The following is a 14847-nucleotide window of genomic DNA, read 5'->3' as shown; positions in this document are numbered from 1 at the left end:
CACTTCTTTTTTTTTATTATTAGCTTCCAGATGATGTTGTTTATTTGTACCATGGTCCTACTTAGGCCTTACAGGCAAGAAATAATACCCTGTTACGTAGAGATGCTGTACAGCATTGTAGCAAATAAGACAGTCCATGGCCAGATTACTCCATCTTTGAAGTATAACATGACTGAATTGGTTGGGGTAGGGGGCAGGAGGGGACAGAGAAAGTGTTCTAACAATCACCATAGTGATGCAGTTCTGCCATTTAAGCTTTACTCTAGCATATTAAACCACAGTAATTGTGTTGGTGTGCTCTGTATTTGTATAATTTTTTTCCAATACAATGAAATTTTAATAACGTCATCACTGCCTTCACTCATTCACATCTTGCTCCAGTGCCCACAGATTAAGTTGGTTCAGCAGGTCACTAGAACTTCTCCGTATTTTCTGTTCTTTGCACACTTGATGCCTGGTTTTACCCTACTCAGACTTCCTTAAAAGACAATGGGAATTCTGGTATTATTTTAAAAAAATTATCTAATTCCAAGCTTTTGCATGCTCTGTTTATCCTGAGGTCCATAAATCTCTTGTAATTAGCAAGCTAAGCAAACACTTGAGTTCATTCCTATTCTAGTAAATGCAATCAGTGCTGCAGGCTGTAGTAACATCGCTAATACTGATAAATACGTGTGTTTGCATCTGTATCTGTACGTCTATGTGTACATCAGTAAGTGAAATAAAGATAGGTAGCACCAATAAGCTAATAGGAAGTAGCAATAGTAGAAATGTAGTTTAATATTAAAATTTATACTTATTTTTTAATCTTAGTACTTAAACCTGCTAAATATAATTAATCCTGTAGAAAAAGAAGTGAAACTAACTCTGCTGTAGTGACAGATGTTTCCAAAATCTCAACCAGGATTTGGACCCATTTTTGGATCAGTGAAGAACTGCTCTTGTGGTGAGATTGTTAAACAAAAAAACCTGAGGTACAACAAAATTATATTAGGATTTGTAAGAAATTTAATATGGTGTCAGCAAAGAGGTTTAATACCTCTTAGACTTGTGGACTTAATCTTGCTGACTTACAGGCTGCTTACATGCTTATTAAGCAAGTGCTGAAGTTGATTCAAGCATTAAAGAAGTAACAGTCAGGCTAAGGGCCTCAAGTTGGAGGTGAGCCAAAACAAGAGTACAGTCAGCCAGCCCTCTGTGTTGCTGTCTCTGTCTTGCTTTTTCTCTTTTTTTTTTCCCTCCTCCTTTTTATTTGAGACTAGATTTAAGGATTAACAAATGTTAAAGAATAATGCATTGAACAGCAGCCTTCCAGCCAGGGCCTGCACCAGAATACATGCTTCTGAGAAGGCTGACGCATTGAATTACAAGGAAGAACATTATTGTGTTCAAAGCCAGTAAAACATGGGTCTAATTAAAGGCAGAAATCATAATGTCAGTGAATAGCTGTGACTATTAACAGGGCAATATTTGCCTTCCTGCAGGTGACTGCTATAAATCCTCCTACACACTCACAGCTCTGCATATTTCTATGTATGTTTACAGAGCAGCTTGTGTATTTTCCAGATCAGTTGGTGTTACCTACTGAAAGATGGAATGTCAGAAATCTCCTCTTAAAAGTCCCAGATTTTCCTGAAGAAATTTGCTGCAAAGAAGTGGCTTTTATTGCCGGAGGATGTTTTTAAGGACTACTATTTTATTTTTTTTAAATGCACATGCGTATGTTTGTGGAAACATGCACTTTTCTTCTGATTTTGGATTTCAAATGTGTTTCATAGAATCCAGAAGATTGTCTGTCCTCTGTCAATATTTGTGACTGGTTAATGATCAACCTTTTGACCTCGTGGCTGTTCCTGGTGTCCATCCAAATCTCTCTCCTGTCTTCCCCTAAAAAAATAAAGAAAAGAAAAAAGTGAGTATAATTGCATGGGTGTGTGTAAAGTGAATGCATTCTGGATCCTGTGTTTTTGGAAAAATTATACAGGTAGTAAAGAGGTATGTGCTGTCAAATCCTGGTAAATTATTTAGCCTGGGATGGTAATAAGAAGAAACAAACTTCTGTTTTGTAACTTTTACTGCCAGGTATGTAGTGGATGGTTTCCTCATGGTGGGGTTTGTGCACACGGTCTTCCTTGGCAGGACCATCAGTTATTACACAGCAGCTGCTGTCATTACAAACTGCTGGCTGAAGCATGCAGCTCAGACCTCGGCCTGGGTTCCTTTGTGGTTTAAAAAGGCTGTAGCAGAACTGGCTTCTGCTCAGTTTGGGCCTGATCCGTGCCTCCCGTGTTCACCATAGCTTTCTTATTACTTCTGAGGGCTTTGGATCAGACCCTGCACCACATCCTGGGCTAGGTCAGTCTCTGCAAGTTGCCTCGTGAACTGTTGGGACTCAGATGGTAGTGTGCAGCATTGGTGTGTCTTGGAGAAACAATGGCAATCAGATCAAAATGAACTGGATAGAATTTGCTTTCTTTCTCCCTTCTTTTGTCTTCCTGCTTCTATTTCTTGATCTTTTTTGCAGGCTAATTCACCCCTGGGTTTTTTGTGACAATATACCAGTTTTATTCTTCTTTTCCCTCTGAAGGAAATCAGCAGAAAGTTGGAGTATTCTGAATGCTCACTAAAATGGAGAGCAGTTCCTCACTTGTGATGTTTCTCCTACTGATGTGCTCCATCAGCAGCAGCTATCCGTTTTCATATTCAGGTAGGTACTTCTGATTTTTAACTTAATTGTCTTACTATGACAATCTTGGCATTTGAACTGAAACTACATTCCTTTACTGAACACAAACCCCTAATGGGTTGAAGAAGCACTTACTTGAAATGCTCAAGAGGAAAACAAATAATATATATTTCAAAGAGAAATCAGCCTTTCTTAACTTCCTACTTAGAACACTATCCTGTTGAAAAGTATTCTCCTTATGATGTTGAACCCAGAATCTGAATTATTTCTGCATGGCAGTGTTTTCAAATTTGGGAAGGTAAAATTAGGCACCTTCAACATGTGTTCTTGTGTTGCTTTTACTACAACTACACAAGGTTTGGAAATGGCTTCAGAGAGCTTTAGAGCAGGCATGAGAATGCACAGGATCTCACAAATTATTATGGTGGTCCTTGCAGAGGAGGAAGAGGAGGAGTAGAACTAGTATCTGCACACCAGAAGGCTTTACAACAGGCATATCTTCTATGTGATGGTCTTTACAATAACTAAATCTTTCAAAGAAGTCCCCAGAACTCAAGGGGTGGTGAAGGGCAATTTCACTGGTGTAAGTGGAAGACATTTTTTCCATTACCAGATAGCTAAAGCTTTTGTCAGCAGAGGTTTTGTTGGCTGCTTCTAATTGCCTAGAAATGAAGCAATTCAATATTATTCTAGAATTTCAGTCATTGCTATAGATACCAGTCCTGCATCTGCAAAGAAATGTGTGTCTTTATGGTCCATCTCCAAAACCGGGTTCTTTGTCAGACGGTTTTGACTTGTCTAGGATACTGAACCATGATTAGGAAAACAGAGTACTGTTAAATGAAATGCTGTATGAATTTTAGTAGGCTTTGTCAGGACTACAAAGTGAGCTTGCTTCTTAAAACACTTCTTAGCAGCACTGTTTCACAATCAGGTGGATGTAGGGCCACACTTCTGGAGATGTAACAAAAAGTAAAAACCTTTATCTGCTCTAAATAGTGACTCAGGGCTTGATTCAGTCATGGCATGTAAGTGTCCGGAGGTGCTTGAGATGGCACGTGGTGTCAGTGCATCACAAGGGCTGAGTAAGCCCTCATTTTCCTTTAGAGCATCCTGACTGGAAAATCCTGGGAGCACTGTGCCTCAGCTAGGGGTGCCATAGCAAAGACTTGCTATGGATAATCAGGGGGTATGTGGGGAGGACCTTATTGCCATATTCCCTCTCCTGGCCACTCCTCCCTTAATTTATTGGCAGTAGTAGCTCTTAAGACATTGTGGTAGGAGGGCAGATGGCTCAGTGAAGTGAAGTTATGAAGAACTCGGTGGAAGTACAAAACTGACACTTTAATGAAGGAACGGCATCGGTGCTGTATTAGGGCCAGAATAGCTACCTGGAAAGCACTGGGTCTCTGTTACTGAATATCTAACAAAGCTGACACCAAGTACAAACCAAACCTCTCCTTTCAGCTTTCCTTCCACATGCACACACAGCCAGGCAACTAATGTTGTGAAGAAGCCAGGCAGAAGAATACAACCAGCCTCCAAAGAAGCAGCTGCAATACTCAAGAGTATTGCGGAACAAAAAAATTGTTTCTGCACTAATCTGCAAGTCTCAGTAGTGGGTCTTTTGATCCACTAAAAGAAGGCTTAAACTACTAGTGTGTTTTGTTGGAACACAGACTGATTTTATTTTCCTTTGGGCTGTTTACATAGATTTCCTCTCCCCTTCTTTATAATTGTCTATTCAACTGAAAGCATGCATGACTGTGACTGTAATGATGCCAGTTTTTTGTCTTCCAGTATTAACTGTTCAATTTTTGTTTTCTAGTGTTCATGAGAAAAGACAAAGCGCATGAGGTGCTGAAAGTCCATAAACGCGCCAACTACTTTCTAGAAGAGATTCGTCCAGGGAACTTGGAGAGAGAATGCAATGAGGAGACGTGTTCATTTGAGGAGGCTAAGGAGATCTTTCATTCACAGGAGAAAACGGTGAGAAACTTAATGTTAGGAACAGTAGAGAACATTTAAAAGTGAGCTGCAAGTAATCCTTCCCAAGCCACCTGGCGTGGCTCTGACAGGTGGGTGCCTATAGATTCTGCTGCCCGGTAGTCAGGATGGGTCACTCAGGGCACCTGTGAGATCTCACTTTCTAAGGGAGCGCTCAGTTTGTACTGTACTGTTGTGTAATGTAAACATTAAATACAGTTCCCTAAAAGGATCCAGAATCTATTTCTGTGAAAGCCTCAATCGAGCAATGTGATTCTGACGTTTTCAGAGGCCACTTGCTTGATCAGACCCCTCCAAATAGAGAGAAGGAGCGCCTTGTTCCCAGGGCCCAATAGCATCCACCGGGGAACAGGGCTACAGGCGTTCTGGCAGGGACCTTCTGCTGAAGCAGGGCTTGGAACTGCAATTTGAAATAGAGGTGCCTAAATTCTCTTGTATCTAGCCCGAGCTGTGTAGGTGATGCCTTCCTTAGCAGGCAGTGCAGTGCAGTAGACCCGGCTCTTCAGAGTGAAGCAGTTGGTGTTGAGGACCTTGCATTGACACGCTTTGTGGGAAGGGGCGGGTGTCACTCGGAACTCCCAGGCTGGTGCCACAGGCCTTGCACTAGCTGGAGCGTTTACGCATCTAAGCTTTCGGATTAATTTTCATTCCAGTACAACCCAGTTTATGCAGACTGTGGTTGGTCCATGAGGCAAGCAAAAGCGAGCTGCATGGTGATGATTGGGAGATCTGCTCTGAGAACATGCTTTATGGTTCTAATCAAAATGTTAATTTACATGCACTCTAAAAAACCCCAACTTTCTAAATTATATAATCAGTAACCAATATGACCACTTACTGACTGTTTTCTTAATTTTTATTTTCTTCTTGCAGATGGAGTTTTGGTTCAATTACAAAGGTAAGTAAAAAAGGAACATTTAAAAATCTATTTCTTTGTATCCCTTCTGGGTACAAAGAATTATGTAGCAGTTTAAAGCCAGGCTTCTCTTAATTCCTGGAATTACGCTATGCCTTGTTTCTTCTTCTTAGGTTTAAATCCATGTAGTACAAATCCCTGTAACAATGGTGGAGTCTGCAAAATAAGATACTACAATTACTTTTGCATCTGCCCCCCAAAATTTGGAGGAGACAACTGTGAAAAAGGTAAGTACAGGAACAGACACATTGACATTGTGAAGGAAGGATTAAGGCTGGAATTTATTCCTTGGGTACCTGAGCTGAACCTTTCTGTGGGTTTCTCACTGAGGTTGTCAGTGGTGACTATCTGTCTGATACAGAACTGATTGGTTGTTTAAGAGTCATACATCAGAACAGTGTTCTCTTATATGACATGCTGGGGCACGGCCACCCTAGGAAGCGAATCAGGTGGTAACAGCGGCTCTGCTGTGCAGAACAGGGTGGCACCACCTCCTGTCATACAGCAGCTGCAGCTCTGGGCTCTTGCACTCATCTGTGCGAGCCCTGAGGAAGGCATGCGGCCATCTCCCGTCTTCACCCAAGAAAGGATAGGGCATTACCTCTGTTTATCACAAGGTAACAGGTTTAGTAACCCCTGCCATAGACACCTGCACTGGAGGTTATTCATGGTGAGGCCCTACTTTCTTTTTAATTGTTTTGAGTAAATGCATCAAACAAATTAACCAAAGCTTAGGGTAAACCAAAAAAAATAAAATTATTTATGTTGTGATATATGAACGGTGAAAAATGAAGTAGAAAAGCTGTCTCTCTCTTATCAGATTTTTGGTCCTCTGAAATGCTGTATCCAATTTGCAAATGACTGAAGCATGAAATTACAGCAAAAGCCAAACTGATGTGTAAACTACAAATCATAAGTAATTTTTTTCTCCCGAGTGCTTTTGTAGGCCTTTTCTTTTTAAAGTGAAGCAATTAAACTTTTTTTTTTTAATGTAACAATGTATAAAATCTCAGTCAATTTCTCACAGACTTGGCCCCCACCAAAATGCCTAGTACTGTCATGATGTAAAAGATAAGATGTGCAGAGGGATCAAAAAAGGATGCATTTAGAAGTGTTTGCTCTTCCAGGCATTTTCTTGCCTGTGCTCTACAGGCAGAACAGGCTAGAGCCCAGCTGTGGCCTCAAGACAAAGCTGGCAAATGAGAAAATAGTAGAAACAGGTGAACAACAATAGATGTAAGGCAACGTGTTTGGTTTGGTACAAATCAGTGTGGTTTTCTGGAACTGTAAGAGGTAGTTCCTTCTGTTGCCCTGCAAGATTTTAGCAGATTTTTTTCCTACTTTCTTTCATATAATATTGCAAGAAGCTGTGCGCTGCTCAGGGGCTCATGTATAGGAATAACCAAGTGAATGTCTGTATGTTTCCATCACAGAAAAGTTTGAATGCTGGTATAAGAATGGTGGGTGCTGGCAGTACTGCAGGGACAGCAGCAGCGCCTTTCACGTGGTGTGTTCCTGCGCAAAGGGTTACACCCTGCACGAGGATGGGAAGAGATGCGTGCAAGCAGGTAAAGAATGGTCAGCTTGGAGTAACTTCAGGTAAAGAGCAGATTTGCAGGCACTGTCCTTTCACCAGTTGCAGAAGAGCTACATACACTGTAGCCACTGCAGCTTGCAGTTAGTGTATGGAAAAGATCTGTCTTATTAATAATTATGTTTTGTACGTTTATTTCAAATTTGAGGGCTCTTCTCAGTCACGTGTCTCTCTCTAATCCAGTGCCCCCATGAAGAACGTACTGAGTCAAGGAGCAGTGGTGCAGCCTGGGGTGGGCCTGTTCCTTCTAACAATGGCACAGACTTAGACTAACTTCTCTGGGTTATGGAGCTAAACCACAGTGTTAGGAGGCAAGAGGACATGGCAATCGTCTTTAAAACTTGGTGTTAAGGCATCCTATCACAAGGGGAGCACAGGGTTTGGATTCTGTCCTGAAGAGGGCCCTCAGCAGGCTGCTTCTGGAGTAGCCAGCAGTGGCAGATGCCTGTGGTTCAGAAAAGGCACAGCCCTGTGCTGTGTTTTGCAGTAACTAGTTCTACACACCTTGGTCAGGTGGCGGTGGGGGTGGGTGGCAAAAGTGGACTTTGACAACAAGATGTCAATTGTTCCTGGGCTCTTACAGGGGGGTTGAATCCCATTCTCAGACAGGGAAAGTGATGCTTTTGTGTTGGCGTTTGACAGGACACCACACACCCTAACCTCAATCTTTTATGTATGTCTTTCCTCCCTCCAGCACCATTTCCATGTGGCTTGATTAAAGCCAGGCAGGCTCTGGAGGCAGCATGGCTGGGGCAGAAAAGGCTCCGGAGGGGACTGTGTGAGCAGGGGTATGATGTGGCCAAGTGGAAGGAAAGCACAGAGGGCACAATTAGGCAAACAGAGCTGGAACAAAGTGCTGTTGGGGAAAATGAGACCTTAAAGGATGCCTTCGGGGAGAGTCTGCGCATGGAGGGTGACGCTGGACAAACCAAGGTGGCAGGAGATGCTTCCAGCTGGAACAAGACACTGGTGGACTCTGTCACCCAGAAGCCAGTAGGGGATGGTGCTGCTGGGCAGGAGGTGGCCATCCCCAAGCACCAGGAGGCAGTGGTGGGGACCAGCAGACCTGGGAGAGACCTGGCTCCGCAGAGTGAGCTGACCCAGGGTCCTGTGTTGTGGAATGAGACCACAGTGCCTGCTGGCCGGCAGAAGGAAAGGGTGGAAAACACTGCTGGGCAAAGCCAAACAGGGAAGGGCGCTGGCCAGAACAAGACGGGGGCCGTGCAATCCGTGCGTGATGCGCTTCATCAGAGCAGTGACTGGGGAAATGTTTCGGCTGTGCCTCAGTTCGGCCGGATAAACATCAGCTCTACTTCAGAGCACAATGACGCCAGGATAGCGGGAGGAACTTTGTGTCATCGTGGACATTGCCCCTGGCAGGTAATGCTTTTCTTCCAGTCTGGCCATAAATACCAGACCGGAATGCTTGCTTTATTAGCGCTGGCTGCAGCTGGAACAGAGTTCATCAGGCCATTGTAAAGGTGGGTTTTTTTTTTTTCAGGTTGGGAGCAATTCAGCCATTTGTATTTCTCAAACGTCTGCAGGCAGTTTTGATGATACATATCTTAGTTCCCTTATTTATCATTCATTTCTCCATCCTAGAGGCATGCACTTCTGTGATCTCAGCTTACCGCTTTCTCTCCTAACTGCATCGCTTAGGTGGTCTGCTGTTACTCGGGTGTTTGTTTCTAAATGTTCTTGATGGAAAGCTGTGCTTCTGACACCTTTTGGAATGGCTGGTAATATTTTTCACAAAAGGCATTTCTATGAGCAGGTGAGATGATTCTTTAGCGTGCTGAGCTTTTCGTACTTGTTATGGTAAGGCAGCTAAAACCGAGAGGCGCAAATGTGAAGGCAAGTGGCATGTGGCAAATACAGGCACCGCCCTGAAGTGTTTCTTTTATTTCCACTGTCTTATTTTGGATTATTTTTTTTTCCAGTCTTGGGTTTGGGCTTTTTTTTTTTGGTGTGTCTGTCCTTATATGTAAGTGGAAATTAATAACAAATACTGTCTGTGTTTCACCAGTGTACTAGTATTGTTTATAGGCTTATGCACAGAAAGCTAGCAGACTGATCTTAAAAAAAAAAAAAACAAAAACAAAACCCACCTCGGCTTACTGTCAGTCTGTTTTAGTGCTGTCACACAAAAGGATTTTCACATTCCACACATCAGGAGGTATTTTACAGGTGGAAAAATAGTAGGCTGAACTGGCACAGATGATGCCATCACTGGGCACTTTTACAAGCTTGAAATGTCACTACTAGTAAATTGTATGGGTTTCTGCCCTCTTACACACATCGATGGGGAAAAGCAGTTGCTTTCCTTTGGATCAAGCAAGATGTGATTTTGGGATGTGAAAAGGGAACATAGTCCAAATGCTGCCTAACCTATACAGTTTCTTCTTGAAATAGGTGTTACCATCAAGGGAGTTTCAGATTTTTTTTTGTTACATCAGGCAATTTGTAATTCAATCTTACATTTTTACATTGTAATTTATTTTTAAAAAGATAGCTTTTTAAAAGGGTTTTGCAAACCCTTTCCATGCGTGAGGTTATGAAGACCTGAGACAGAATTTTCAGGTAATTTTTTGCTACTTTTCAGTGCTTTGCTCTAGCACAACCAAACAGAAGTAAACACATCAATAGTACATAGAATTATGTCAAAATGGCTTGTGTAAAACATCTCAGTACTCCAGGAACCAGACTAAGGTAGGAGGGCAGACTGTGTTGCACTTTTTTTCCACTATTTAACTGTTAACTTCACTGAAACTGCCCAGTACCAAATTTAAGCTTTTCTTTCAGTTTAACCCATGAAATAACAGGTTTAGGGAGGAGTTTAACTGAAGCGATGCCGAGGCATTAATGGAGCGTGTAATTCTGATTAGACAAGACAAACATCTACCATGGAGCAGCATGGTTTTACTTCCCCATTTTCTACTCTGTAGATCATTCCACATTTTATTACCAATAAAAGGAAAAAAACACTGAAGTTGCTGAATCTCCACTCTTACTTGCTTTTTCACTTGATAACTGGGAAAGTGAAGAACTCTTCTCTTCCTTGTTCATGTACACAAACACCACTTTTTTTTTTTTACACCTTGTATGTTATTGTAAATTTTAATTGTACATTGTAAAAAAGGTGAAGCCGTTTGAAAAAAATCACAACCATACATGTTTCCTTAGAACAATGCCAGTCACCATGGCTCTAACGCTATTTGATTTTGTCAAGCTCAGGTGATGATAGCATTCTGCTCCAGTGTCACAGACGTGCATTTTATTTTATTACCATTTTATCGTCATCTTGCTTGGTGCACTGTAGTCACTGTTGCCAGAATTGTTATTTTTCAAGATAGCCTGTCACTGACCAGAGACTGACCATGTGCATACATACCTAGCACAGCCCTGGTGACACATTCTTCCTCATCTTTCATACAGGTTTTGATCCGGAATAATAAAGATACTGGCTTCTGTGGAGGGAGTTTAATCAGCAGCCGCTGGGTGGTCACTGCTGCTCACTGCCTCGATCTCATCCACCCACACCATGTTACTGTAGGTCAGTACCACTCGTGTGTTGTATAAACACAGGGGTAAGCCATCATCTAAAAACATGCTTTCCATTGTACATGAACACAGTAAGGTACAGTTGAGATCAACAGACACATCCAACCTGGCTCAGATTCACAGAACGCTTCACTTGCTTGGCAACAGTTAAGTGCAAAGGGGCTGCAGCTGCTCCCTTTTGTTTTCATGGAGCAAAGCTGGGAGTGTAAGGCACAGTTCGTTTTTTCTGTCAGACATTTTGACAAACTCCCTGGGCATGGAGACTGAGCACAGCCCAGGGTACACCTCAGAAGGAAGAAGGATTCCTGTAGGTGATGGCCTGCTCTGAAGTCAGTTTTGTTTTTTCATCAGCCTTAGGATTAGTTTCCTGCTGTGCAGCCTGCTTCTCATTGCCTGTAATGGCTTCAGAGCAGAAAGGCCCTCGCCCTTGTAATGTACTGCAGCACCGGTTACAACAGCAGGAATTGCAGCCCCTTGCAGCAAGAATGCTGCGATAAACACAATCTTGCCCTTGAAACCTCCAGAAGAGACACAAACAGAATGCAGGACTGGATAAGTGGCAGGCAACAGTTCTCCAGCCTTACCGATGGCTGCATCTTACAGCTTAGGTCATGTTCCTGAAGGGAAAAATACCAAGTCCCAGAGTAGCTTAGACAAACTGTTCAAAATACAGCGCTTACTCAAAAGCTTGGACTGGATTTATAGTAAAATACCTACACATACCCCCCCACCCCGCCCAGTAGCCGTACTCTCTGTAAGTATCTATTTATCCAGGCAACAACTTTGTTTTGCCCTTAAAGAGCAAACAGATAAGTTTGATTTGGAGGATCACAGCTGCAGCCTAAGAGGTTACTGTTAGGAGCATGATTTGGTTTGGTCTGTCCTTCCTGTTCCTCCATGATGACACCGTACAGGCTGGTTACGTTTTGCTTAAGATTCAAACTTGTCACAACTACAGGAGACTTTGACAAGTATCAAAGAGAATTCAAAGAACAGAAGATTGACGTGGAACGGAGCTGGACACATCCACATTATGATTCCAGTCACTACAACAGTGACATCGCCTTGTTGTACTTGAGCAGTGATGTTATTTTTAATGAGTATGTAAGTCCCATCTGCCTTCCAAGCCCCAGCCTTGCTACCCTGCTCTCCGAAGAGGGAAGAATAGGGATGGTAAGCGGATGGGGAGCCACTCACAACAGAGGTTCGACTCTGCGCTTCCTCATGAAGGTCCGGCTGCCCATTGTAAACATGGAGACCTGCCAGCGGTCGACAGACAGACTTGTTACTGACAACATGTTCTGCGCCGGTTATGGCACTGAAGCTGCAGACGCCTGCAAAGGGGACAGTGGTGGCCCCTTCACTGTGTCGTACCACAACACTTGGTTTCTCTTGGGGATTGTAAGCTGGGGCGAGGGCTGTGCTGAAAGAGGAAAATATGGCGTATATACAAAAGTATCCAATTACATCCCATGGATAAAAGAGATTGTTGAAAGCGTAGCAGATTCAGAAACCTTTGCCATTAACTTTTCTTAATACCATCTTTAAAAACAGGGACAATTCTATTATTATGGAGTGTTTCAGTCTAAGACACTATGCAGCTCCTGTCCTTAATGGTGTAAAATCAAGACGATCTTCAAAGACATTTTGAGTGTCTACTGAAAAGGTTAAATTGTTCATTCATGTATTACTGAGTAAAACACTTGTGTATAACAACTACCCTGCATATAACAAAAGGCGAAAACTACAACGTTTGTTAATGTAAATTCCTATCAGAAAGGTGCTGTCTGGTTTTGGGGGTTTTTTTTGGAGTTTTCCCTGTCTCAAGCCTACATGCATATCACAAAAATAGGCAAATGCTCCTCTGTGTGAATTAGTTGCGTAGGAAAGGAGGTGCATTTTTGATAGCCTTGTCTGTCCTCTAGTTATGAAACACTGTGCTGAACACAGCAGTTAGGGATCTGTGACATTTTGTCACCGAGTACAACTGTTACCTCAATTACAAATTCAGTTTACTAGACTAAAAATGTTTCCTGACACAAAAACAATGTCTGTATAGAAAGCATATTATAAATTGGCTGAAGAAACAAAAGGATGGTATGGTAGCATTCTGAAAGAATAATTACTGGGGGGCTGGGGGGAGCATGAGGAACTGCCCTACTTACAGTGCAGCTCCACCTCAGCAGCCAGTGAGGGAAAGCATGGGCATCATGCTCCCGCACCACCCCCTGCCCCGGGCCGAGTACTACAAAAGTAGAGCTACAAAACACAGAGCTGCACCAAGTAGCACAGAACTTTCCATTTTTCACTTTTTTTTTTTTTAAAGAAAGAAAACCCTTTTTCTTTATTCTGAAGACACCCACCCACACCCCCTCATGTACACAATTTACCTCTCCCAGTTTTTTTATGAAAACCAGTAATTCAGCCATGAAATACTTGTGAACACACTTGATGGGGAAAAAAGCCAACACACCACCACAGCAAGAAATGACTTTTCTATCATCCTAAAAAAAAAAAAAAAGGAAGATTGTGTGCACCCAGCCATCCCTCCTAAGAGGCTGATTTCCCCACACATCGTACAAAGCTTCACACACCTAAAAGTGCTCTTCGCCAAAAATGCAAGTGAAAAAAAAATACCTGTGGGCTAGAATATCCCCCAACCAATTATCCCCCTTTGAGTACCTACATTGCCATCTTCATCAAATCGCCCTTCTCTGCTGCACTAGGTGGTCTTTGTAACCTATGTCACAAGACACTTCAATTTTATGACCTTCCTTACAATTCACTATTTATTAAAAAAAAAAAACCCACAACCCCAAAACTATCAGTCATACTGCTGAGTGCTTCTCTTCCTCAGCTTTGTTGGAAGTCTTATAAAAGTCCATTATTACCTTTTAATAAGAAACAGAACCTTTCTGTTTGCCTCAGAGAACATGTGATGCCAAGCCACTATGATTTATTTTGATGGCAAAAAACTGTGTTAGGACTGCACGAGACCAGAGTCAATACTTTAAGGAAACATCTCTTAGGCTTTAAAAATAGCCCACACTCCCCCATGACTGCCATACCAGAACTACAAAAAACTTTTGGGGGAAAAGAAAAAAGAAAGCCATTCTAACCCACAGAACTTCAGGGATGAACAGAACTTGGGTATGACTAGCTACACTGGTCACGTTTTGTTGTTTGTTTTTTTTTTTCCACATAGTTGCACCTGCCAAGAGGTCAGTAAGGCAGTCACAATCAATAAATTCTTAATTAAAGCTAGAAAAAAAAAAAACCAAAAAAAACCCCACAAAACAAACCAGTGAAACTCACAGCATGCTAAAAAATACACACCTGAGGTTGGTTACTGTGGCATAAGTGTACCCAGCAACAGTAGGCGAGGTAGTCTTAGGTGCAGAATCCCTTTCGTAGGGGCCATCCAACACAGGCAACCTCCTTCCGCTTTTGCCTCAAGTTTGTGTTCCAGCATAAAGCTTTGTCATTAGTCCCCTTCAGTCTCAGCGGCCACATTTAAAATGTGACCATCCACATACTTCTCTCCATCATCAGTGCCAGCAGATGCCAGAGGCACTAAGCACCTCTGAGTCAGCCAACACCATGAGCCCGACCTCAAAAAAACTTTGCAGGATTACTGAATACACATTAGAGCAAACAGGCTGTACTCCTCTGGAAAGAAGATGACTTTCTTACTGAAAGCCCAACTGCCAGTTATCCATGCAAGGAGAAGAATTGTGTTCTTTGTAAGCAAGCTCAACAGACAAAAACATTTTCAGAGGTAGCGGGTAAAGCAGCAGAGCTACAAAGTGGTGCTCTGCTGTCTTTCTGTAGCACCAGGGACAAAGAAATAGCAGCATTATCCTCCTAACGCAGAGACAGGACCCTTCTCCTTACCACTCATAAAATAAACCGTTCAGAAAGTCACTACTGGGCTACAGAGCACCACACATTTGCGCTACCCAAATACCAAAGCAAAACATAAGAGAGAAAAAAAAAAAAAATCACATAGCTTTCAACTCTATTAAATGAAGTCACAGCAGCATCAAGCCTTACAGCAAAGGCTTTACACAGCCAATCTAAGTG

General features: G+C 42.4%; 1 protein-coding gene across 3 annotated transcripts; it reads left to right on the top strand.

Moving 5' to 3' along the window:
- Positions 1 to 83: 83 nt before the first annotated feature.
- Positions 84 to 12546, top strand: LOC142059982 (coagulation factor X-like). 3 transcript variants are annotated; one of them, XM_075099408.1, is made up of 9 exons: positions 84 to 1912; positions 2588 to 2707; positions 4515 to 4675; positions 5567 to 5591; positions 5723 to 5836; positions 7043 to 7177; positions 7898 to 8583; positions 10639 to 10756; positions 11723 to 12546. In XM_075099408.1, exons 2-9 carry the CDS (start codon positions 2617 to 2619, stop codon positions 12298 to 12300), a joined length of 1908 nt encoding a protein of 635 aa, XP_074955509.1. In that variant the 5' UTR covers positions 84 to 1912; positions 2588 to 2616; the 3' UTR covers positions 12301 to 12546. The 3 variants fall into 3 exon arrangements, with proteins under 3 accessions (XP_074955509.1, XP_074955510.1, XP_074955511.1); XM_075099409.1 differs by having other exon boundaries at positions 1908 to 1995; XM_075099410.1 differs by lacking the exon at positions 84 to 1912 and adding an exon at positions 2108 to 2355.
- The last annotated feature ends 2301 nt before the right edge of the window (positions 12547 to 14847 follow it).

Source organism: Phalacrocorax aristotelis, chromosome 7, assembly GCF_949628215.1.
Source record: "Phalacrocorax aristotelis chromosome 7, bGulAri2.1, whole genome shotgun sequence".
In the NCBI taxonomy this organism is placed as follows: Eukaryota; Metazoa; Chordata; class Aves; order Suliformes; family Phalacrocoracidae; genus Phalacrocorax; species Phalacrocorax aristotelis.
The sequence above is the reverse complement of the archived record's forward strand: the minus strand, read 5'-3'. Positions and strand labels throughout refer to the sequence as shown.